Source organism: Clytia hemisphaerica, unplaced genomic scaffold (genome assembly GCF_902728285.1).
Source record: "Clytia hemisphaerica strain Z4C2 unplaced genomic scaffold, Clytia hemisphaerica genome assembly, whole genome shotgun sequence".
Lineage (NCBI taxonomy): Eukaryota > Metazoa > Cnidaria > Hydrozoa > Leptothecata > Clytiidae > Clytia > Clytia hemisphaerica.
This window is the reverse complement of record NW_027104200.1, coordinates 110427-137232: the sequence shown is the minus strand read 5'-3', so window position 1 is coordinate 137232 and position 26806 is coordinate 110427. Positions and strand designations below refer to the sequence as shown.

General features: G+C 34.5%; 1 protein-coding gene and 2 long non-coding RNA genes across 3 annotated transcripts; 2 read left to right on the top strand and 1 right to left on the bottom strand.

Annotated features, from left to right (window-relative positions):
* Positions 1-812: 812 nt before the first annotated feature.
* LOC136815204 (zinc finger protein 723-like) lies at positions 813-5319 on the top strand. Its single transcript, XM_067071652.1, has 3 exons — positions 813-901; positions 2168-2245; positions 4336-5319. The coding sequence occupies exons 1-3, from the start codon at positions 871-873 to the stop codon at positions 5163-5165; spliced, it is 939 nt and encodes a 312-aa protein (XP_066927753.1). The 5' UTR covers positions 813-870; the 3' UTR covers positions 5166-5319.
* A 403-nt stretch (positions 5320-5722) lies between these two features.
* LOC136815206 (uncharacterized) lies at positions 5723-9292 on the top strand. Its single transcript, XR_010847692.1, has 5 exons — positions 5723-5817; positions 6503-6634; positions 7080-7352; positions 7785-7990; positions 8978-9292. It is a non-coding gene; the product is annotated as an uncharacterized lncRNA (long non-coding RNA).
* A 4787-nt stretch (positions 9293-14079) lies between these two features.
* Positions 14080-17400, bottom strand: LOC136815205 (uncharacterized). Its single transcript, XR_010847691.1, has 3 exons — positions 17205-17400; positions 15984-16057; positions 14080-14251 (listed from the first exon to the last, which is right to left on the bottom strand). It is a non-coding gene; the product is annotated as an uncharacterized lncRNA (long non-coding RNA).
* Between the last annotated feature and the right edge of the window lie 9406 nt (positions 17401-26806).

Below are 26806 nucleotides of genomic sequence, written 5' to 3'. Positions count from 1 at the left end.
TTTGAATGTTTTTATAAGTTTCGAAAAAAAACAAAAAAAAACGATTGATTGTTCTTCAATTCTTTTTTTGACCATATAATTAACGTGGGAATAACATGGTATTCTCGGGTGATTTTGGATTAATAACCCCTCGTTTCATTGAAAACATTTCAAAATAGCCCTCATTACGTTCAGGCTATTTTGAAATGTTTTCAATGAACCTCGGGGTTATTAATCCCAAATCACCCTCTAAACCATGTTATTACTAGTACTATATAGACTAGTTTTTGACAAATTTTAAGAAAAAATATTTTTTTCGCCAAAATCCTCCAAGATGGAGTGAAATATTTTTTTCTATCATTCTATTGACAGCATTTTGCATAAAAATGAAATTCTAAATTCCTTTACTTTGCTGACAGTAAGCAGTTTTCTAAAACAGGTAAAATTGAAAAAACACCACGACGGAGTGCAAACTCCCCTGCCTTGTTTGCAATTTTGTCTAGGATAGACTTTTTAAGACCCGGGCTTCCATAATCAGCATAAAATTTCCGTTCCAACAATGTATAACAATCCCATTCACCTTCTGGGTTGAGCAAAATTGCTATTTCTCGATTCTGCTCCCAGACTATTATGTTAAAACTCTAGATTTCTGAAGTAAATTAAAGCACAAAAATCATTTGTGGTTTTTAGGATTTTGCTGTGAATTCCACTTATATATTACCAAATATTTTGACTTTGGTTCTATTTAACCAACTTCATTTAAAAACTTTCATGTCATACAATTTTAAATTCATTCTTAACAGTTCTGCTTGTTTAATGGTTTTTTCTATTTTAGATGAAACAAAAATAAAAAATAAATAAATAAAAAATATTGGACTGTTTGATGTAATCATGGAGAGTTTACAAACTGTAAGAAATACAGGTAACAAAATTTTACATTTCTTTTCAATAAGTACAGTAATTTATAAATCAATTAACTCGATCAAAGTCAATGTTATCGACACTTGTAAGGTAAAATCGTTAAACCTTTTTCGATTTGTAACAATAAAAATGAACTATTAGAACTACTTCCCGAAAGTGTTCCATAGACAGTGGTGGTACTACACAAGGTGTAGTCTCGTAAAATTGATGTGAATTTTACATAGCTTTCCTTCATGATAAAGATTCACACTTATTCTTAATCTAATTTCAGTTGTCACAATTTTTCTTTTTTTTAGAATGTTTCAATTAAGGAAATAATTTTTTTGGTTAATATTTTTTCATTCTCAATAATACATGTTTTTTATAAGAGCATCCACAATTTTTTAAGCGTTCTGATGTTGTTAACTTTTTGAAATTTTAGCCAGAAAATGCTCTATTAACATGTTCCTTATTTTCCTTATTTTTGGCCATTTTCCTGAGAAATTGGGTGTTTTGGAGCCAGCAAAGCCTCAAAATGTTCTTAAAGGGGAACTAAACATTTTTTTGAAAATACCTAAATCACATCACATACTTCCAAGAAACACGTTCAGAAAGTAATTGGAAAAGCTCTTACTTTTAGTTGATAGAGAACCTTTAACTTTTTAGTGTAGCCATAACTTCTTATCCATAAATGGTTTAACCAAGAGACAGAATTCATTAAAAAGCCATTTTTTAGTGGAGTAAAACTATGTTTGAACTTTCGAAAACAAGTGAGTGAAAATGATTTTAGAGTCGATTGAAAAAATTGAACTTTTTATTGGAATAAGCTGAAAACCCCAAATTTAGTCCGCGTAAAACTGAATCCTTCCTGAAATCAAAAATGATTTTACTATCTTCCTATTATTTCTTGTTAACAAAATATCAAGCTTTAAAGTTGATGAATATACACAAAATCCATAGAAAATATGAACGATATGACGTCACAAACATGTGTAAAGCGGGGGTTTATTTTAAACAAATTATACGTTTTTTAAAGAAGATATTATACAAAATAGGAAAGGCATTGAGAGTGGAAATTATATTTTTTCGAAGTTATACAGACCAGGAAAGTTTTAAAACTTTCTTGGTTATACTGTGTTGTGTAGTTCTTGCAGACAAAAAAAGCATGACCTCAAAAAATGTTTAGTTCCCCTTTAACTTGTTTTAACAAAATAATTTGGTCATCAAAGACTTATGTTCTTGTATAGTTTGTTCTTATAAAGAAGTTTTATATGATTTTTGGTTTTAGATGACAATGTTGGTGGAAGTTTGATTTTCGATGAAGTGGTCATCAAAATTGAACAGGAAGATTATGAAGAAATACCAGGTTTAATATCATATTTTTAAATACTACTTTAATGGGATAGAATTTTGCGGTTGAACTCATCTGCGAAATGATGGCATTATTGGGAGACAAATTTTCACAATTCTGTGCCTTCTGATGCATTTTTGTTGTTGAAATACGCATTATTAGCCATTTTTTAATCCCAATAGACATTAAAAAAGTATTTTATTGGACATTTTTGTTTAACAATATTTTGCAGATAAGGCCTTTCTAAATTTCCATTTGGACTTAATTTCGCAGATGATATACCCATATCCACAAAATTTAATCCCCGCGAAATTTTTATCCCAACAATAAGTACTGCAACAATTAAAGGTTTTATTTTTACATTAGTGTTCCCGTTTTTATAGACATATTATATCTATATCGGGCCGGTGTCTCTTATTGTTGTATTGTGTTCGATATCGTGCTGAATAACCAAAAAAATTGTTTTTCATTTCCTCTTTTTGAACAATCTTGTTCCACATCTATGTCAATTCAATGTGAAAAAGCTTAATAATTTTTTCAAGAAGACAAGATTATTTTTTTTACTAAAAATCCTCTTTTGCCTGAGCTAATTATTTTATACCATGGGGTTTAAAAGAGCTAAACTTGTAGAAAAATCATGGTTTCAGCCCCCCCCTTAAAATAAGGGGTGATTTAAAATTTAGAGAAAAACACAAAGGGCAAAAATGTTAAAAACTGAGAAATAAGGGGGGACTTGGTCTCAAGGGTCAAATGGAAGCCCTTGCTACTTGAGGGGGGAGTAATCTTGTTCCTTTCTGTTCCAACAGCTGATATTTCTTCGTCACTTTTTTTCATTTTTACCTCATTCTAACATTCTAAAATAATTTTGTTCCTGCTGTGTCCCGATCTTGCAAAGCATCTAAGGCTCCAATCACATTTCAGCTATGGAATTTTCTATTTCGATTCAAATGTTACATTCGAAAATATTTTTGTTTCCTTGGTGTGTCATCATCCTACACTACATCTAAGGCTCCAATCACATTTCAGTAATAATGGAATGTCCTGTGATTCGAAAGTTTACATTTTAGAAAGACATTCAATTTTTCTGTTCTGCTTCTATATGGAATAGTTTCCAGTTTGAGGAGAAAACAATTTTAGAAAAGTGTATTGTAGGGATTTTTCCCGGGGGGGGGAGGGGGTACTACCCTTGTCGAATGGGACTGAAATTCCAAAATTTTCTCAAATTTTCTACTTTTTCCCCAAATTTTCCAAAAATAGGCACCCTACGAGGGACTGATTTTTCTATTTTGGTGTTTTTGCGACCCTACCTGGGACTCGTGGAGGTTAAAAAAGGTACCCTGACCAGCGGAGCATCCCCCTAACCCATTTTGCCCTAGTACCCCCCCCCCCCGGGGGGATTTTTATACCAGGTATATTGTTTATTGCAGTTTATCATACTCTACTAATATTTTAAATTTGCTGGTTTAGAAAAGTATATAATGATAAAAAACTTTTTCACAAAAGAAAGAAATATCAGTAGAAGAGCTTCCTATAAAGATGGAGCTGATGCTGATGCACCACAAACCAAGAAACAAAAAAATAAAAAGCGGAACCCAGAACTAGGGTTTTCCCCCGCAATGTGTTTAAGGACTAATTTCTTGCTTGTCTCTACACCCCAAAAATTAAGGGCATGTATACATAAGAGTCTTGCAAATTTAAGGGGGGAGTAAAACTTAAGGGGCACCTCAAAACCATCTTTAAGCTTTAAGGGGGGATAAATTGATAAGGGGTGATTTGTGTTTTAAGGGGGGACTCAAAATCATGGATGAAACCATGAATGTAAAATATATTGCAAAAATGAGCATTTAGAATTTTAGATTTATACCATCTTTAATCTATTGAAAATGTAATTAAGCTTGAAATCAATACAACCATAAACTAGATTTAGAACGCCATAACTTTAAGTAATCATATCTTTTGAACCAATTACCCAAATGTAAAAACTAATACATAAAAATTTAAGTTAACCCTCCTTTATTTTGATAAAGCAAAGTCAACCTTACAGTTTTTGAACCAACCGATATAGCATAAAGATTTAATGAAAGCATGATAAAATCTTTGTTTAGATAGCTACTGTATGGAAGAAAAGGAAGCTAGAAACTACACTGTTTGTGGGAAAGAATTTACAGCGTCAAGTCACTCGAACAATAATCTTCTTGTTCAAACAAAAATGAAATCTTTCAATTGCAATATTTGTACAAAAGAATTTACACGACGAAGTAGTTTTATAGACCATTTCCGGATTCATACTGGTGAGAAACCTAACAAGTGCGATGTTTGTGGTAAAGGATTTAATCAATCAGGTAATTTACAAACACATCTTCGTATTCATACTGGTGAAAAACCTTACAAATGCGATCTTTGTCATAAAGAATTCAATGATGTGCGAAATTTCAAAAGACATCTTCGTATTCATACTGGTGAAAAACCTTTCAAATGTAATGTTTGCGATAAACAATTTTCAGAATCAAATCACTTAAAAAGACATCTTCTTAGTCATACTGGTGAGAGGCCTTTCAAATGTGATGTTTGTAAAAGGGATTTCAGATATGCTGCTCATTTGAAAGAACATTTGCGTACTCACACTGGCGAAAAACCTTACAAGTGCGATGTTTGTGGTAGGACATTTACGACATCAACTACTTTGAGGAAACACAAGATTATTCATAATAGCGAAAGACCGTTCAAATGCGATGTTTGTGAAAAGAGTTTCAAACGGTCAAGTTATTTGAAACGACATGCTTTTATCCACACTGAAAAACCGTTCAAGTGCGATGTTTGTGAGAAAAGATTTTTACGGTTAAATTATTTAAAAACACATATTGCTTCGTCTCATAAGGATGAAAGTCCTCCAAATACAAACCTTGCGGAGAAGGATTTGGAAAAGGAAAAGTAACAACATGTTTATTTTTGCCTTGGAAAGTCTGTGGTATATGTGTTTTTTTTTTTTTCAATTACTTGAAAATTATATATTTTTATATCGTATTTATCTTTATTGATATTTTTTGTAATAGTTTAATGCCAATATTTTGTACCTGATTATTTTTTTACTTCATACAGTCTCAAATTGCAATTAGATTTGAGGAATCAAAGTGGAATTCTTCGAAAACATTCCATCAATTTTTGCTGAATCATTTTTGTGTTCTATTTATATCTGAAAGAAAAATTAGAAAACCTACAAATTTTCTCCTTTTTTTGTAATTAATTGCGTAACGTCCCTAGATGTACATTAAAATGTACAGTTGATGTAGGTTGATACTCTCTTATTCGACGTTCTATTATTCGATACGCTCCATTATTCGAAAATATTGAAAGTCATCGTCAATAAGAAACGTCAATAAAAAATTTTAAATAAAAAATTATTAAAAAATAAAGGTTGATATGAAAATCGTAATACATAGTTGAATGTTTTAGTTACCCATTTCTTAATTTTGTGTGTTTATTTTCAGATAAATGAAATTTGTAAAAATAAGAAAATACAAAGAAAATACAAAGAGTTTATCAATTCCATTATGGTGGAGAGTTATTTTGAATCAAAAGCAAATACAGTAAGTTCTTTTTCTAGGTTTTGATAGTTATTGAATGTAGTTTTTATACGCCTTTAATCTGAAGTTGGGGGAGTTACATCCTAAAATTCTCCATAAAAAGAAGGTGGCTGGAAGTAAACCACTTGTTTCTCATTATTAATTTACATGAATCTTTGGGGTACTTAAAACTCTTGGAGGGACCTAATATTTGCCCGGGACCTAAACCGTTCCATAGTGTATATAGGTAGAACACTCAGATACGGTACAGTATGGTCGTGGGTTCGATCTCTTTCTGGGTCATACCCAAGACTCTAAAATAATACTTGATGACTCTGTTTAATTGCTCAGCAGTAATTACTAAGGATTTCCAACAACTTTTTGTAATTTTGAATCTTATTCAATCCCAGTCGAAAATACTACAGGTATATCATGCATACAACATTGCAATATCTTCTAACATTACGTCATAGACGCAACAACATTCATTGCAATTACAAGCGTATTTTACGTCATTTACAACCAATCATCTACTGGGTCGATGGCGTAATGTCAGTTGACATAATGGGGCATATCATGAATACACCTGAAGTATTTATGATTGGGTTAACTTGTGAAAGATGCTACCGCTAGTCCACTCTGCTACCATCCCTTAGCGATTTTCTTTTTATTTAGATATTAGTGGTAATATTTTTTGTATTTCCTCCAGATTAACAACCCAAGCTGACTATCGCGATGTTTCGACCAGTACATGTAACGAATCTTTTGTATTATGATGAGTGAACTAACCTTTCAACTGCAATTGAACTTTGGACATCACCTTGTGGGACCCCAATGTTTGGTAAGAATAAGTTCAGACAGAAACAAGTTTAATTTTCTGGTCTGTAAATTACCACAACATGAATAAACTTGAGACACCCGCTCTATCAGCTTGAAATTTTGCCGTGACCTGAGAAATCAATTTCTGAAATTAAGTAAGATTTGAAAACAATCTCATGTTTGATTTACGATCCAAGAAAGCTCCTAGAACATTCTGGTCTATAAAATAAATTCGAGAAAATAAAAATGATGGCACAGCTTTTGAAATATAAATTTTGAGGCTTTTCGTATTCTGGTCTGCAAAACATTCTACATTTTCTTATCGGAGCTCCCTTAAAAATAAAAGCTGCCGATTTTCAGTATCGCCAGGGTGACATAAGTAAATTGATAAGGTTAAGATTATTCTTTTAAAAGTAGTGCACGGTAAAACTCTATAACATCGATGTTTTTAACTTTACCATTTTCAGGTGCACATGCTGAAGTTTGATGTAAATTGCTCTTGGCACAACTTGAGTGCGAAATGGGACACTGTCTGTCTTGGTAGTTTGATGGACGATTACAGATTGTATAAATGAAATGTAATGTTGATTGCAGCAACCCATATCACGTGACCTACATCTCCGATATATGACTGATGGATAATGATGTCACCTTTTGAAAAATCAATTTCTCGTTTGAAATATGTATTGGGTCTCTTTTTTGGTGGTTTGACTGATGGTGATTCATTGTCTGATTGCATGGTATGAAATTTATGTTATTGAACGCGTTTTAAAGGTTTTGTTTATCAGTTTTAATCTATAAGCTTTTTGATGTTGAATTGACACGGAGCAAGATTGGTCAGAAAGAGGAAAAACGAAAAATATTTTTGCTTATATCAGGACAATAAATATTAAAAATTTTCGTCCGTCGGCCCAAACCATTGTGGCGCCTCATTAGTCAGTATATCGTTGCCCTATCACTTTCAAAGTGGAGCCGTGGCCCCTGTGAATCAATTTTTTTGGTGAATTATCTTAAAACGTTCTTTATCTGTAAAAATCTTTGACTTGTTAAGAACAGGTTGTTTTGCTATATCATCATTGACGCATGATCTCTCCCGTATTGTAGATTTCCAATAGCAAGGAGACCCAGTCTTTTTAACATATTATTGACAATATTTTTACATTTTACTCCAGATCAATACCACACCTGGCGCTGATTCTTGCAACGATTCATGCAACAAATCTTTGATTAGCAGATTTTCATTGCACGTGATTAGGTTGAGTGTTTGAAGTTGGATATAGAATGTAATGGCTCGTTCTTGATGTCACTGGAGTGCAAAATGGTACACACTGTGTGTCTTGCAGTTTTATTGGAGGGTTACAGATTGTGTGGTTGAATGGTATGAAATTTATATTTGATTCATTGAATGTTTAGACCGGGCTTTTTTTAGATTAGACCCCCTACCATAAAATCATATTATTCATAGTTCTGTTTCTGTTCTCAAAGTTCAATGTTATATCAAATTAAATGAAAAAGTTTCCTTCAGCTTTAGGCACTGAAACAAAAGAGAAAAATAGATGAGACTATTGATACACGCTTTTTTTATAAGAATACTTAGTGTACTTTGGATGAGGGTCAAGTATTCTTAAAAAATTGCCAAAATTGAGGGTGAAATATGCTTAACGTATTCTTACTTTTTTAGACTTGACTTTTTTACAAACATGAGAAATGATCAATTTTGAGAGTTTTGGACTTTTGAATGAACATTTGGAGCTAAATGTACATTTCTGCCTCAAAGTTTAAATTCAAGTCTAACAAAGGAAGCAGTTTTTTCTGTTAACCAAATACAAAAGGACTGTATTTTTATCAAATCTGAGAAACTCACCCTAGAGGGTATTCTTAGGGTATTCTTACGATTTGGCCAATTTTCACCCTAGTATTCTTATAGAAGATATTCTTATAAAAAAAAGTGTATTCCGTCAGTAATCGACATTTTGACCATGCCCCATCTCATTTCCTATATCGAAATGCTTCGAAAAAACCTAATAAACATTCACGTTAAGGGGCGAAACCTCATGCGACCATTTGGGAGTGCCTTAGGTTCCCCGAGTTCTTGCGCCCTTCGTATAGCAGCTCCAAATATCGGCCGCTGGGGGATCACTGCAATTTACGAGAATTTTTTACTCTTTTAGAGAGTCGATTTCGTACTTTTAGGACTGAGACTCAACTGCTGTTCTATGGTTTTTGTACCCCTGTGAGAGACTTTCAAGGTTGTAAAAAAGGGAAAAATACCCGATTTATTTGTTCTTGCAGCCGACCTTCCAACAAGTTTGTTTAAATTTTATTTCCGTTGTTTATTTAATAATACATTCTACCCTTTTTCTAGGAACATGTACAATACTGAAGTCAAGTGTGAATATGGATGGCTGACGCTGGTTTGATTGAGTAGTGGTGTGAAGTGGAGTGGTTGAATATTGATCAGTGCTGCAAATAAGGAATTTCAAGTTGGCCGGTGATTACTCAATCAGAAAGCACTAATAATGAAACCATCAAAATTTCACGGGAAAAAACACACATATTAGCTTAAAAATGGCCAGTGATTACCGGTCACTGGACGTTATTTGCAGCACTGATTGATCGTTTATAAATTTCATCAATGCTAGAACGTGGTGATGGAATATCCAATGTATGTTATGGCCTTCCATAATTGCTTGGTGAATGGTGGGATACGCAGACAACTTGCTCCTTTTGGGTGATGCTCGCAATGCTCGACGATAAGTTTAACAGTAGTCCTTCGTATTAGTACTGAATTTCTTTCTTATTAAATTCACTCGTCACTTGAGAGTCATTTGAATGTTGTCTAGTTACCGGCGACTGAGCACTTCAACGTTGATCTTTGATCGTTTTTGTGCCTATCAAGAAAAGCTCTTCAGCTTAAAATAGACAGGGACTTCCTCGGGTCAGGGTTTCATTGATAACATTCAAGAGGTTTTTCAAAGGCCCTTGCCAAGCCGTTTTGAAGTGATAGGGTGAAAGTTCTGGGGATTGTTAATTGTTGCTAAGCATGGTTAAGCGACGAAGAAAACTTTTACTACTTGCACCTTCAAAAAACGAAACGCTATTTTATTGGATAAAAACAGGTTATGAGGAGCCATAACGGTGATTTCATCAAAAAGTGAGAACCCCCCCCCCCCCTCTGCTATTTGCTATTGCCACTATAGTATAGTATTTGGAAACATACTCAATAAATCTCGACAAAGTTGAGTACCACCCGCTAAGGCTATGGAAGTGTTGATACATTTTCACGGACTTCTTTCGAATTGAGTTAGTTATTAAAGGGTTTTTACAAAATGTTGGCTCTTGCGATTTCCCTTTTAAAGGCAACTTTAATAGATATTGATAAATTTTACAATTATTTATGAAATTTTATAAATTTGAATTTTATAATTTTGTTGTCGGTATGGGCTTTTCCAGGTGTTTCGATATTTGATGAATTTTGTTGACACTTTTGAACGCCTTTGAATATTCTACCTCATTGTTGATGTCTGGTTGAAAGAAATCTTTTGAAAGTCCAAAGATGTGAAGTTTTACTAAAAAACATCTCTCTCAGGTTGCAAACCTATTTTTTTTTAATTACAACACCCCTCTCACAGACCCGAAGGAATTTTTTCAGCTAGTGGGGTTAAAAATAACGGACTGAAACTCGATGGGGATTGATATAAATTTCTACCCTTTATCATTCTGGAAAAGCCCTTCCACTAAGATATCAACAGCAACCTATATTTTTTTGCTTAACAGACACTCTATCCTATCCGCCGAACGAGAGGTGAAAGAGTTGCTCTGATTACGAAGCTATATTGATCATAGTGACATTCTAGATGGACTGGGTACAAGGGAAGGGAAATAGTAGAAGTGTCACTCGCCATTTTCTCGATGACTAATACTTGGATATTTTTGCAGACTATTATTTTTTAACCTTTGTTTTTGCTTCTCATCTAGTAGCCGTTTAGACCTCAATATTTTATTTTGATCAGATACCTTTAACAGACAAAACTTGAAAAATATTTTATTTCTAAAGTGAGATTCGATAAAATGAATCTCCCAGCAAAAAATACTGTTTTGGGATAGGGAAGTTTTGTCTGTTAAGGGAGCACAACAAATGTTACTTAGCAGAATAGCTTGGACGGTATTTGGATAATTTTCTTTCGGGACGCCTCCTTCGAAATCTTAAGGTTCAGAAACTTTGAGAAAGGGTCTGTTTCTGATGATTTTGTGATGGGACCGGGGCGAGGATGTACATATTGAATACAAATCCATTGGATGGAATTTTCACTAATGATTTGACCTTTCTCTGTGACCATTTACTTTATGCACGGTTGTTTATTTCCTCCATCAAACTTCATAATGATTGGAAAGGTTATACCTATAAGTTGGTTCTTTCCAATTTCGCGAATTTAAAGTTTGCCATATATTGCAGCGGTCAGATAGCTAGTACAGAGCATAGGAGTCCACCCTACTTGAGTTATTTACCACCCTTACCCCGAATTTACTTTAGGGTCCCACGACTCAAAATGTCAAAATAAAATACTTCAATTTTTTTCCAAAAGGTTTTTCGTGATGTCTTTTAAATGGTGGTTTTCGACTAATTGTGATACACCAGTGAGGCTTTAATTACTCAACCTCTTTATATCAAATATCTCCTTAACTTTTCTAAATTTTTCTTGTCCCTTCAGTTGACAATACCTAAAAAACCAGTCTCGGGGACGAAAATATGTGGTCCCTTTGCGTGTTTTAGGGACTTACCCTTTTCTTTCCTTGCCAACCTTTCGAGTAATTTCCTCAGAGATAATGACCAAAAATGTAATGCTAAAAACGTTGCATTCTACCAACTTTTTAAAAAGTCTGCCTGAAACAGTTTTTGGCCTGAATTTCAGACCCAAAATGTTTGTCGAGTCAACCTTAAATACTTACACGGTTATTTTCTAACAATTTCCATTTAAAGAACCTTTTAATTACTTACATGTCTACTTTTTTTGTATATAAGCATATGTAGGCTTAGTTTTTGGTACCTAAACAATGGCTCTATTGTTTAAGAACAAAAGAATGCTAAACATAAAGTGAGTCTAGTATAAGAGGCAGACACTTTCTTATAAAAAATACATGTATTTATTTTTCCTTTTGAATGAAAAGCTTCCCCTTTTATCTAGCGAAGCCTTATTATATTGGCCTTATAACGGTTTGTCCATACCGTCAGGAGGGAGGCTCGACCACTTTGCACCGTTACGCGCTCGTTCAAAATTACAAGAAAAGACCCCTAACAACAATCCACAGAAAATATGCCAAACTCATTTCCTTCTTCCCTTAGCTCTGTATAAATGCTTTCTGACGATTAAATAAAATTAACCCTTGCACGAGGTTTGAATTGGGAAATTAAAAGTGTTTTTACACTGCAACACAACCAAATTTCTCAAAATTTACAACCAATACAAAATCTTATCTAAAATCTCTGTCAAAAAGGTGTGCAGTGTTTTTATTTTTAGTCATAATCTTTCCAAGCATTTGTATGATAAAAAGTTTGGTATCGTTGGAAAGATATTTAATGCGGATTAATTTTTCTTCATTTTCTTGAACGAATTTTTGAAAACAAATTAGTGGAAAAAAATAATCAAATATCTTACCAACGATACCAAACTTTTTATTATACAACAAATGCTGGGAAAGTTATGGTCAACATTACTTCGAAAATTTTAAGGGAAGAGCTGCATTGCTATTTCAGGATTTAAAACAAGTTCTTGAAAACTTTGGGATTCTGTTTAAAACCCCCGAGAATATTTCATACTAACTAAAAGTAAGTTCCTGTCAAAATTGAAAGAATTGTTGCCTTTTTTAAATGATTTTTGTTTTTTACAATATTTGCCCATCTGCAAATTCATTTAACTACTTTTCAAATCTGCAGAAGTTTTAATCTTGCAAAAAAAAGCATCCGACTCAAGTATAGTAGGTCTTTTCGCTTGAGTTTTCCTATTGAATTATTTTGGTTCTGTTACAGTTTCTTCAATTTTTTACCTAAAACTTTTCACAAAACGATTGTTTTCGCTTATTCACAAAGGCGTTAAAATTTCTTTCAAAAACAAAGTGAAAAATTACAGTCCGTTTACTATCATATGAATAATGTTTTTTTTACAAATAGTCTTTTTACAGATACCTTAAGGGAAGAAATTTTCGCGAGAAGAAATTTTCGCGGAATTTAATTTCGCGAATTTGGGCGTAATTAAGGTAGTTGAAAAAAAAGTTTTGCACTTGGAAATTCTTTAATGAAAATGAACGGACTGTAATTTAACACCAAACCATTCCGGATTCATGCTTTCGACTCAAATAAGCGCAAAACAAAAATATCCCTTAAATTTTTGTCCCTCACATCCACGTGTAGGAAATATTAAGATTCATTCCAGTATGGATATTACTAAAAAACAAGAAGCCTTAGCGGCGTGAAGGCCCAGCGTGTGATTTCGAGCTTCTGAGCAGATTGAATTAATAATTTAGATTTTTGTTACTTAGCCTGAGTCTTGTTCAGCCCCTGGTTGGTTTATGTTATGAACTTTCTGACGTTGTTGCGTGCATCTATCAAAGTCCAACCTGGAATTATAGTTCTTATATACTGAACTTCAAAGCCGACAATATTGTTTTGAAACTGTCTCAAATAGAATGCTTTTAAGTATTCTTCTAGATCACTTACAGTGTTAAACTCGAGTAAGACTGATGTTCCCGTAATACCACCAATCATACCATCTGAATTTCGGCTGTGGGAATCGAAGACATAAAAACTATTGTTGCCAAACATAAATGCAGTACCGTTGCCACATGCTAGAAAGATTCCACAACTAAAAGTAGGAGGTGGTCTAATAAAACCTCTGCTGTCTTCATTTAAGACTGACACAGTCACAGGGGTACGTTGAAATTCAATAACATCGTTTTCAATGCTTAATTGGGAAGGCAGCTCGGTCAAATCGATGTATTCGTTAGTATAGCCAAGACCTCTGTATAGGTCATTGCCTAACCTTAGTATAATATCAAGATCAGACCTTTCCCAATCTCTTAGAAGTTTTAAATGAGAGTATAATATCGCGGATGTAGACATATACATACATTGAGTACCTGCTTGGGGACCAAATATGTCTACGTTCCCTTGATTGTAAGATGCACGGACTACCTTGCGCAAATTGACAGGACCAGGATTAGTTTCAATATCACCATAGGTTATTAGAACTATGCTTAGATATAGCGTCGCAAATAAAAATGGGGCCGGTTTTAGAACCTGGGAAATGCCTTTGCTGGAAAAAGATGAGTTTAGAACTAGATGGCGATAAATGGAACGGAGGTCTAGTTGCCGGGTACCATTAAAATTGCCTATTGAAATTGGATATGGATATCATGATTTCTCACGAGGTGTCGAATGAGGAGTATAAGACGAATTAAAAAGACGTAAAATTGTTTTGTATATTTATTTCAAATATTCAGTGAGCTGAGTAAGTTTAGTTCAGTAAATTTTGATAGTGATAGATGCTGAGTAAGCTGATAGTGCCGATTGAGCTGATAGTGCCGATTAAGCTGATAATGCTGAGTATAACCCCTCACACAGAGTGAAGGGTGGTCTTGAAATCTGTAGAAAAAAAAAAAAAATTTAGTAAGATGTATATTGTACGACATAAAGGTGATAGGGTGGACATCGAAAAATTCTTTTGTTCCTGTCGCAGCGTGTCTTATAAGTACCAGGCGGGCGGGCGGGTGGTCGGCAAAAATGACTTATCTGATATTCCAATGGCATATTGGCAGCCACCCACGCTGAAGCTTTTGAGGAGCGGACCTTCATTTTTATTGAATTTTGATTTCTCGGGTCTTTTTACAAACTTTCTAACCCGGCTTTTTAGAGAAAAGAGTGACAAAAGTTGGGAACCAGAAAATTTTTTGATGTCCGCTGGGGCTGCTACCATTATTAACTTAGATTATTCTAGAAAAAAATTTGAATCATCATCTGTCACCCCTTATTGTACAAAAGATTTGACTTTTGATTTGGTTTTGAATACCTTAAGAGTATAAATTAATGCGGGGCTAATTAAAAAAATTGAATCATCATCTGTCACCCCTTATTGTACAAAAGATTTGACTTTTGATTTGGTTTTGAATACCTTAAGAGTATAAATTAATGCGGGACTTTATGCGAATTTGGCCCAATTCGCATTATTAAATACCGCAAAACTTAATGGTTAAATATTTTGGTCATTCGCATTAATTCATACTCTTAAAAAAGGTTAATTTAAGACTTAAAATAGTCTTGGAGGAAAGAAGTTTTTCAGCTGCTATTGTTTTATAGCAAAATAATGGGCTATTCCATTTTTTAACCATTCACGGGTATTGACAAACTTTTCCAGGGAGGTCTGAGCCTTGATTTTCCAAGGGCCTTTTGGTTATTTTCAGATTTTCCAAGGGGGTTATTAACCCTTTCCGGACGCACGGGCCACTGGGTGGCCCATGAATCGTGTTCCTTGACCTATATGACGCACGCCCATAGCTTTGTAAAAGATTTTAACAGTTTTTGCGCCAAAATACAATAACATGGTTTTGAATAATGATTTTGAGATAAATTTCCCGTAACCTGCAAAAAACCGCTTTTCGATATCTTGTTTACAACAAGAATTATAAAGTTTCAATGTTTGTTGCAAATTTACTCAGGCTAAATCTGTAAGGGAAAAATTGCTCAAAAATTTGGACAAAAAATCACTTTACTCAGATTCTTGGAAAGCTTATGACATGAAATTTTTTTTACCCGGTCAGTAATTCAATTCTCTAAATCATATTCAAAGTTCAAGGCGTAAAGCAAATGCCTTTTACTCTATTTCTTTATTCAAAGTCAAAAATTTTGCCTTTCCGAAAAAAAATTTACCGATTTTTCGGTCACGTGACCAGGTGTCAGCCATATTTAAAAAATTTTTTTTGGTATTTCAAAACCCCTATTACATGTGAAAAAAATTAGGTATTACTTATCGTGATTTCTTTTATCAATCACTTTCTATTGCAATTTTCGTAAAGTCAGTCAAAAATCGAATTTTTGTTTGCGTCATATAGCCGTGAAATCATGCGTCCGGAAAGGGTTAAAGGTTTCCAGGGGGTTCTCTCCTCCTAAACTGGCATCAATAGTCACTTTCCAGGCCCTTTTTCACAAAATTTCACCTTCCAGGGGTGTTGACTCCTAATTTCCAGGGGATAGTTTGTTATCCCAGTTTTCCAGGGGGGTTAGTGAAAAAAGTTCGTCAATACCCCCTGTACAATTTTTCTTTGGAATAGCCCAATACTATTCTTATAAGACAATTAAAATCATCCCAGTAAGTACTAACCTGGCCTCGAACACCAGTGATGACAATGGATGGAAATGATTCTTCTCAGAAGTTTTCGAGAGTTGACTTTCAAGCTGAAAAAAAACAAAAAATAAAAAAAATCAATTCATTGAACTCAATCGAACACCAATCACCAGACGATCTCAATCGAACGGAATCAACGATCGAACCAGTCGAACCAAATCGAACGCAATTCGACAATCGAATTTCAATCGGTCGATTGCGTTCGATTTGGTACGATCGTCGATTGCGTTCGATTGAAATTGTCTGGCAATCAAAAAACACTAATAAACTGGTTGTCAATCCTTGTTTAGTTCTATCAGCCATTTTCAAAGATGCAAGGACAGAATCTGTGTTTAAATTTTTCTGTCTTGCTGCTGGTTGTTGCTTAAGCGTATATCAATAATATGTTCCGTTTGCGTTATAAAATATCCCCAAATCCAGTCAGTTGGCTCGATCATGTCAGTGAATTTCAAGTTGATAATTTCAATGAAGGTGGACGAAAAAAAACTTAAATGGGACTCAATGTGGCAAAGTGTTTGCCGCAAGCAAAAGTTGGTAATGCAAAGTATCCCAAAATTGCATTTAGCAGACACAAAAAAAAATTTCATAATGGCGGGGCATCATGAGAGAGCAATCAGAATACAAAATAAACAAATTTCAAAGGCTCACAAACCAGCCAAGGACTTTTTACCCGCGTTTTAAACTCGTTTCAGCAATGTTTATTCTTTACACTTTCATTTTCAAAATCTGCTGAACGCGCATTATGGCTTGTGACGATTTCCTTGCGTAACATCATCTGTGCTGTGGTGTGGTGGGTGAAGTGAAAACTTGAAGCGAATGGTGATGTAGAAAAGGGCTTGGCTATTCAAAAAATTTTCTGACATTGTGATTGGGCCGACTTGGGATTTATGTTTTGAAAATCAGGCAACGTGAACAGAACATATTATTGATGCATGATGGTTGCCCGACACAAATTTTTGACTTGCCCGATCGAGCGCCTGTAAGTAAAATAGCGGTTTTTCAGACAGTCACTGGTTGCTCGATTAAGCTACATACTGTATGTAAAACGCACAATGTGCTCTACTGGCGATCTTAAGTGAAAGCTTTTCCACCAGAAGGTTACAAAATATAATGGACTTCTTGAGAAAACAGTTTTAATCAAACTATAAAGCTAAACTTTCGATTCATTAGCAACAGTATAATAACACATTTACATACCTTGCAGCTTGGATAATTCCAATAACAGTGATAGCTGATGAATAATATGAAGAATTACTGGTCGATCAGCAACAATATGGATATGATAAAATATTAATATGGATCAAATAACAGCAATCGTATGTAAATATTTATAAGTGGCAAAACGTGTCTGCAGTGTGAATTTTAGACTGATTCATCAGGATGTCCTAAAGCACAAAGTCGTTGAAGAAACAAGTTCATTCCCAAACTTCTTCTTCATGTTTCCAAGGAAGGAGTCGAAGCGCCTGGTGTTGAAGTTGTAAATGTAAAGAGCGCGAAAGCTTACAAAATAGAAAAGAGAGTGCAAGGAGCAAACACAGCACGGATAGAAGTGAGAGGACAGAAAAACAGAACACGGCACGGACTGCGGACAGACAGGACAGGACAGACAGACACACGGAAAGTTCCTCTTGAAAGGCCCCTTCGCAAGCGCGCTGGGCCAATTAACGACATTTTTCGGGGAGAAAAAATTGAAAATTCCTTTAAGCCGTTGACTTTCCCCGCAATTGACCAAATTTACGATTTCGGCCGCTAAAATTCCCAGAATTAATTGGTTACACATTGCGAAACATAAACAAAAACTTTTAACCTCTTTCTATCTTTCACCTAAATTCACGTATCGAAAAAATGCATATTACCCAAAACCTGGAGATGCTTTCAAAATTAAGGAATGCTGATGCGCTTATAAGAACCAATTAAGGTAAAACTTATTCAATGTTTAAGGATTCGATGGAGGAAATAAATTTCTGTGAAGTTACTGTAAATGGTCGCGTAGTAAAAGAAATACCGCTTATTTTCCTGTACACGTTTTTTATAAGAACATCCAAAATTATGTGTTTATAAGGCCTTAAAATATTTTTAACTTGCCCTTAATTTTTCGCCCATCGAAACCTCATATTCTTACATAGTTTGTTCTTATAAAAAAACTTGTATTGTGCATTTAGCTACTCAGATTTTTCGGTGTCGTTATAAGAGCAAGGTCAAGACCAAAAATTATTCAAGGACGTTTCGAATAAGAGAAAGTTTCAAATCATGGTGAAATTTCACACAATGGGTTTGTAAGTCAAACAGTGCCGTGTGCCTGGCCCCGCTATCTCTGAGATGGAATCATCAAAAAACGATCCTTTTATCTAAAAGTCTTTGAATCGGAAGATTTCGGAGGTTGAATCACGAAGAATTTCTTGAAATACTTATTTGAGCTATTCCGCAATTCATGCTATCCATGACGTCATTTTGCAACTAGAAATGAGCATCACTGCTATCTTTTTGGCCCGACAATAAAAAATATTAGCTAGACCCCCGGATTTTTGGCCAGTAAAATGACGTCATTGATCTCATGAAAAGTAAATATGTTTGTTGTGCTAATTTGGTCAAAAATGAAATATTGAAAATTAAACGTCTATGACAATGAAAAGTAAAGACAAGGGTATAGAAATAATGACTTGCAAAATCTACATATTCAAATATTAGTTCATCGAGAAAATGGTGATAGCATTTCTGCTTTTCCTTTCCTTTGTCTCAGTCTAAGAATGTTCACTAGTGCTAGAAAGGCTTTGTTTTCGGAGAGCTCGAGTAGCCTCTCAGGCGGATAGGATAGAGTGCCTTTTTTTGTATTTTTTATTTTTTTTGTATTTTTTTATTACTTTTTTTTGAAAAAATAAAAAATGTTTCTTCAGAATGACTTCACGTGTTGTGTTTATTTTTTTACGGCGATGTCTTTTACCGTTAACTTCGACGTGTGAGTGGTCGAATGTTATGATACCAGGTTACGTACTGAGCTGAACCAGTTGCTAACGCATGGTATTTTATACTCGTTTAGTTACAGATCTTACAGATCGGATGTATATACCATCCCGACACTGACTGACGATGTCGGAATACCACCCACCTCGCTTGCGACTCGTTTACCTTAGAAATTCTTCGTTGATCTTTTCTAATCTTTTTCGAATTTGATGCTGACACATTGATTACTCACGGTGTAGATTCTCAGACATATTTTCCGAATGCGTCAGATGATGGTGTTTGATTCCACGATTGGGTTCGAACCCACGACTTTGTGATTAGAAGTCTGATTTTCTAACCACTCGGCCACACTCTCTGTCAGTAATCTTGAGCTAGGTTGGGAATACTCGAGCCATTCACCTGCGGATTAACTAAGGTTAAAGTGACAAGTTTTTATCGATGAACTTCTTCGCCAATATTTTCTAATCTGCTTCTCGCTCACGGCCTGAGGATTATTTCAGTGTGTTGTGTGAGGGTTCGAGTGGGTTTGAGCTCGCAATGTTGAGATTTGTAGTCTGACGTCCTAACCACTCGGCCGCCGGCTTTGATAAAATGATTGCGCCTACTCCTAGCTTAGTATTGCAATATACCTATTCCTAATAACTTCTTGAAATCAACCAAGAGCAAAGCTCAAAGTTCTCCTTAATCGATCTCCCTTAATCCTTTCACATCACTTAAGATTCACCGCGGGGTGGATTTTTAGTCATATCTGCCGATAATGACGAATAGTAATGTTGGGTTCCACGAGTGCCCTCGAACACACTGAATTATGATTAATAGTCTGACGTTCTAAACCACTTGGCCACGCTTTACTGTAAGTAACCTGGATTTAGGTTGACCAGTTCATCGATCAACTCTCAAGACATACGAGTTGATTGAATGAAGATGGGGAAACGCTTCTTTTGTAACTCTCTACGGACTACAATCCGTGCCATAATATATTTGCACTTTTGGCTAATTTACGATTTTTCGAAAATTGAAGTTCGAGCGAGAATGTCAATTTTAGGCCCTCGACTTGATTTCATCGATTATTTGGATCTGGGAGGGATTTATTGGTTTGTAGGCTATATTTCAAGCGCTACTGGACCATTTTTGAACTTTTGGATCCTCAGATCCTAAGGTCCTAAGTTTTATGTCTAGCGTTAAAACTCAGAGTTAAAACTCTACCCTTCCAACCTAATTTAGAGCACTTACAAATCGATTGTGGTTTCAAAACACCCCGGTGAATTTCCCTTTTGTGCCAAGTATTTTGTCACTGATTGTAGATAATCAGCACATCACTATCACTACACAAGAAATGACAGGCGCTATTTTGGCAAGAGACCCTGTCAGATGGTTTAATCATAGTCATTATCAGTCAGTTTGACCATCATTACAAAGACTGTAGTCAGGCAAACATTTTGATGAATTATTTTGTGAGCCTGCCAGATACCTTACAGCTTGAACAAGCAACATGCTGAATGGACCTACCTGATGATGAAACTTAGATAGCAATAAGGAGAAAAACAATCATTAAGAAAATATAGCGCTTAGCGAAAATGTATTAAATGTCATCATTGATTGTTGATGGGGGGGGGAGGGGTTTAGGGAAAAAAGAAATAGAAAGTTCCGGTTGCAAAATTGCAAAAGTTTTATTGACAGTTGAATCATGCTTGATGGTGGCATTGTTATCAATAATTTTTTAAGTGAAAAAACAAAGAAATGTATGGAAAAAGCCCAATTCAAATCTGCAAAAACGGCGATTTCCGGCATTTTCGGCCGGAAAAATCTTTTTCTCAAAAATCGGACTCGGCCATGTTTTGGGCATTGTTATTAGGCATCTTTGAGCAAAAAATCAGAAAAAACTAATGATAAAATCTCAAGAAAATGCCAAATAAACAGTTTTTCCGGCATATTTCCGGTATTTTCGGCCGGAAAAAATTTTTTCTCAAAAATCGGACTCGGCCATGTTTTGGGCATTGCTAATAAGCATCTTTGAGCAAAAAATCAGAAAAAACTAATGATAAAATCTCGAGAAAATGCCAAAAAACCTGTTTTTCCGGCATATTTCCGGCATTTTCGGCCGGAAAATTTTTTTTTCCAAAATCGGGCTCCGTCACATTTTAGGTATTATCATTTTGCATCAGTGTGCAAAATTTCATAAAAAAATATAAAGTACAGCTCGAGAAAATCAAAAATACCGTTTTTCCGGCGAAAATGGGCTGCACCGGCGATTTTTAGAAAGTTCCGGCTTCAAAACTCCGTTCTATTGACGATTGAACCATGCTTCATGGTGGGCATTGCTATTAATAATGTTTTTGTGTGAAAAAACAACGAAATATAAGGAAAAAGTCCGATGAAAATCTGCAAAAATGACGATTTCCGGCATATTTCCGGCATTTTCAACCGGAAAAAATTTTTTCTCAAAAATCTGACTTGGCCAAGTTTTGGGCATTGCTAATACGCATCTTTGTGCAAAAAATCAGAAAAAACTAATGATGAAATCTCGAGAAAATCCCAAAAAACCGCTTTTTCCGGGACATTTCCGGACCTGGCGACCGGAAAAAATTTTTTTTCGAAAATCGGGCTCCGTCACATTTTGGGTATTGCCATTTTACATCATTGTGCAAAAAATTAGAAAAAACTAATGAGCCGATCCCGAGAAAAGCTGGCAACAGACGAACGGACGAACGGACGAACGGACAAGGGTTAATTTAAAGGACTACCTTAAGGTAGGTCCAAAAAGGGATCCCGAATTAGTGTCATTTGTCAAACCACCCAATTTACCACAACAACTCAATAACATGCTGGCATATGAATGTTGGCCAAAATGTTAAGAGCCACGTAAGAACATTAAAGGCTTCTGAACACGGAAACACCTAGTTTCTTAAAAAACGAACAGAAAACTCAGAAAATGGTGAAAATAAGAACATGTTAAGAACATTTTTAGGCTTAAAACTCAAAAAGTTAAGAGCGTCAAAAGGCTTCGAAATTTTTAGATATTCTTATAAAAAACGTGTAGCAATGAAAAGGGAGTGAAAAATTTGGAGAATTTCTCTTTGTTGATTTGACGTTTCTTCTCTTTTCTTTTCCTCAAAAATGGCAATCGTAATATTCGCTACAAAATACGAAGAAATTAGACATGAAATCTTTGAAAAATTTTACTATGGTATTACACACTTTTGGAGATAAACGTTGCGGGCCTAGCTTTCAAATAAAGTAATTATATAAAAAGTAAAACAAAAGAACGTTTTAAGTTTGATGACCGCAAACGCTTGCAAACGTTAATTATGTCTGACGGCGTTGAAGTACCGTAGCAGCGAGTCTTTGAGAATACGAGGTTCGCAATCATTTTATACATTTCGAGAAGCCCAGCTGGCACACAACATCGTTTCAACGTTTTCTGATATTCACAACGTCCATATAACGTTAGATAAACGTTGAAACAACGTTGCGTGTCAGCTGGGAGAGTGCTTCTAATAATGTCACGAAATTCAACATTCTTGACCGAAAAATTTCTTGTTTATCCTATCGTATGAAAACTTCAGGATATTGCGGTAATAATAAATTTTCGGAAATTTTAATGTTAGTTGTGCTCTGTCAGCATATCCATATCATAAGAAAGAATACATCTTTATCCTTTTTTTTCGTATCATTTAATGAAAATTTTCCTAATTTCTGAAGAGTCTTTTTCGTACCAAGAATAACCATTTGCATCGATGAACTCGACTGATTGTTTTTCCTCGATTCAGTATTAACTATTTATAGCGATTTGAAAGCAATCGTCTCCAATCAACGGTTTCAACTTTAGTCCAGTCACGTGATAATACCATCATAATCCAGCTCATTGATTGGTTGACATGAAACCTGCAAAAAAAATATGTAAAATTATGTAGGTACTAGGTTCCTAAGACGCTGCTATTTAGTTTTGACTTTGTAATGTAATCAAAATGCTCCGTTTATTTTCAGGAAAGGGAAGTAAAAGTTTATAACTTAAAATTTGTAATACAATTGACTCTCGCTAATTCGAACTCAAACAGGGAATCTTATTTGTTCGAATTACAGAGAGATTCGAATAATAGAAAGTATATTTAGAATATTTATGAATATGAATCTGCCAAAAGTTGACTTTCGAAAGTGGACTTGAAATACTTAAGTTCGGAATTATAATACCTTATAAGAATGTTCGAATAAGCTAGAGTCTACTGTATCTTAGGAAACAGTCCATTTTCGAAAGTCAACTCGCTCCTTTTAGCAGAATCGCGAGTCTAAATTCTCGCAGAAATTTATGACAAAAAATAAAGAAAGAAATGTCTCACCAAGAAAAACTTTGAGCTTACCATTATTTTAGCCGTGAAAGATTTTCTTCTAAGTGGTTTCTGATGTATCTCTTTTTTTCTGAACATTTTATTTTTACTCTAAAGCGAAAAACAAAATGGAAATAATCAGAGAACGTTTGAGAATTTTTTTACTCCAATACATTGAAACGGGACGATATTGGCTATCTGTTAAATAAAAATAGTGATAGAATTACGTCATATACATATCTAGTAATACATATAATTTTCCTGATGAGGGATTGAGCCTATAAAAGGACTAGCAACAAAAGTTTGGCTTAGTTGACGTTTATGATGCCTAAAAATAGTTAGAAAAATTATAATAAATATTCAAAAAATCATATTAAATTTAACAGACATCCTCGAGTTGCGAATGATGAATGCATGTCCCAGTTTTGATATAAAAATAATATCCTAACACGAGAACTGAGAAAACTGAAACTCGTGAAATACAAAATTTCATGTTCATGTTCTTCTTGGTTTTATTTTATTATATTCAAAATTTACAAAAATATACAAATTTAAGTTTTCCTTGTTTTTCAGTGTCTTTCTATTTTTTGTCACATGTGGACAGAGCTTTCTTTAAGGGGCTAGACACATTTTGGAAGTTTTCTTGCATGTCCACTTTGGTCTTGTCTTTGTCCTTTGTTTTGTTCTGCATTTTACATACAATTCAATTTTAGAATAATTTATATAATTTATGCACAAAAAATAATTTATCTATTCATAATTTATTACATATCCACTTTGTTTTTTATAATTTTTGTCCACTTTAGTTTTTGACACAAAACCAGCACTTTGCTTATTGTCATCAGTTGTCAACTAGCTTTTGAGGAGTTAACATCACTCTCAACTTTCAACTGAACTCAACTCAACTCAATTCAAGATGGCTTCCAGTTAACTCTTAAGCTAAGTTGGGAACATCAATCAGTATTCAATTCAAATTAAATCTCAATTTAAGCTCTCAAGCATACTTTATTCAAGCTCTTCATTTTGTCTAGGATTCTCACCACTACATTTCCTGGCATGCTGGTAAATAGACTTATATTTTACATTTTTCTTTCAACTTAGACTTATACTTTCATAGACTTATACTTTCATACACTTATACTTTCAACTTAGACTTAAACTTTCAATCAATATCAATTTTCTTTGTACATTGCTGCTAGAACTTAGATTTTTCACAAAGTAGGCGTGTCAAATTTGACTTTATTTTTTGTTCAAGTTATTTATTAGTCATTTATTTTTTCTTTTGTATTCTATTTTCAGTTTTGAATTCTTAATGAATTACAAAGAGCTTGCAAAGAAATTGGTGCACACCTTTATAACAAGTTGTGATTCATGGTTTTAGGGCTGTTAACGACTCAATGATCTTACAAAGTCATCAATTTCTAAAGAAATCCTAGATGGTTGTGGAGAAATCCTCAAAATATAATTCAGCAAAAACTTTAAGTTGCAATGAAGATTAATGGAGAAAAAAAGACCGAAAAATAATCAATCCAGGGTCTGATTTATCATATGTAGAAAATGTTAAAAAAACAAAGAGTCATGATATCGTATAGTACCAACATAGAATGCAACCCCCTGGCTCTTAGGGGGTGGGCTAGAACCTAAAGTTCTGGCTGGGGGCTCTTTTTCACTAAGATCAGGGGGGGGGGCTATTTGTTTAGGTCTGTTGACTGGGGGCTAACCTAACAACTTTTTCCAAGAACTTAGAAATTTTTCTTTGTACATTTTGGTATTTTGTTTGTGTAATAATGAAGTCGTATTATTGACGTTTGTTGATTAGAATTTCAATTTTTTTTTTGTATTTTGGTAGGGGGCTGTCTATTTCGAATTTTGGTGGGGGGCTAAATCTCAGGGGGGCTGAACCTTCAGGGGGGGCCTTAAACCCCCTCTGCACTCTATGACCAATGTTTACGAAAGTATGATTTAAAGTCAACAGATTCGGTAAAACATTTTCCACAAACATCTAAACATTTAAATATGAAGGTAATAAAGATAGATGGAGAGTAAACGACTCAATAATGGCCTAAGTGATCGTTAAATTCTTTTATAGATAGATATGCCCTCCGATGCATCGGAATGGGTCCTACCCACGATGGAGTAGGAATCACAGCGCAAGCAGACATTGCAACCCTGCAGATGCGAGCTGCCACACCACAATGTCTGGAACATCTACCCATACTCTTTTATCAGAGTTATGGTACCCAATTCCCCTCACATGGCATGGGTTGACCCGGGCGAAGGAGTATTCACTTGCCAAGTGAATCGTAGTACCACGGTGGGTATCGAAATCGGACCTCCTGGACAGAAGTCGAGCACGATAACCACTATACCACTACGCCTAATTCTTTTATAGTTTCATTCAAATCGGTTTTCTTTGACTGGCCAACGGATTAGAATAGGTGGATTAAGAACTCATAGAAAACACTCCTCGTTAGGTTATCAAACTTTTTTACGAGTTTGCTAGCAATTAAAACTTGATAAGTTGTAAAAAAGTTGTAAAAAATCATTACTTTCAACATTTTCATTGGTCATTACGTATCACGTGGTACATTTTAAATAAGAAAATGCACTTTTTTAGCCCTTTCTATCCAATGCAGAAATTAGCCAAATAATTTGAAATTTATTTTCCTAATTCTAAATACAGTCTTCTTTCACCAGTATGCAACCCATTCGTGACCCATCGATAGTTTCTTAGTTATAGACCATACGCTAATTTTCACTTATCTGAAGATTGCCATTAACAAAAGATTAAAAATTTACATTAAAACTGGTCTAGCGTTTGTTGATGCTAAAACTTAAGTGCAGGATTTAAAATATTTGCAAAATCATCAAAATTGATCGAATCATAGGACAAATTCGTTTTCGAAACTGTATAAATTGGAAAATTGTTCTTATAAAAACAATGAAAAAACTAAACGAGGAGTGCGCAGAGTCATTTACAGATTTTTCTTGTAACAATGAGAAGACAATGGATCTCTCTTGGGAGCAACGAGAGAAGTTAATCCACCTATTCTAATCCGTTGGACTGGCCTATCATTGGAAGCAAAAAAATCCGAAATGTAAATTTATAAGAACTGAAGTGAGAATGTTATCCTGATTGAAATAAACATATTATGCAAAAAGTTCTTGTTCAAACGCGATACAAAATAATTTTCTCAAAGTAAGGTTACAAAAGTTCTATGATTTCATATTGATGTATTTTTGGGCGAAGACTGTACTAATTTTGAGAGTTTTAGCACATTTTCCTTGAAAGTTTCTTCATTAGAAATCTTTACGTCTAAAAAAGAGAGGGCTTTTTCAAATTCTGATGGATGATTAATTGAAAGGTTACCTGATCGTAATATAGAATTCTTTTTGAAATTTATCGATGATTTTATAAGTGGGGACCCTTAGAAATATAGGATTTTGTGCTTGATACGGCAAGCTTTTTCTTATTTTTAATCAACAAAGCTATTATCTCATAATAGAGTTGTT

Excerpts from the sequence above, each read along its gene's own strand:
- LOC136815204 (XM_067071652.1), top strand. The coding sequence starts at position 871 with ATGGAGAGTTTACAAACTGTAAGAAATACAG. Across the intron at positions 902-2,167 it reads ACAAACTGTAAGAAATACAG|ATGACAATGTTGGTGGAAGT; the intron begins GTAACAAAATTT and ends TTTTGGTTTTAG. Across the intron at positions 2,246-4,335 it reads AGATTATGAAGAAATACCAG|ATAGCTACTGTATGGAAGAA; the intron begins GTTTAATATCAT and ends ATCTTTGTTTAG.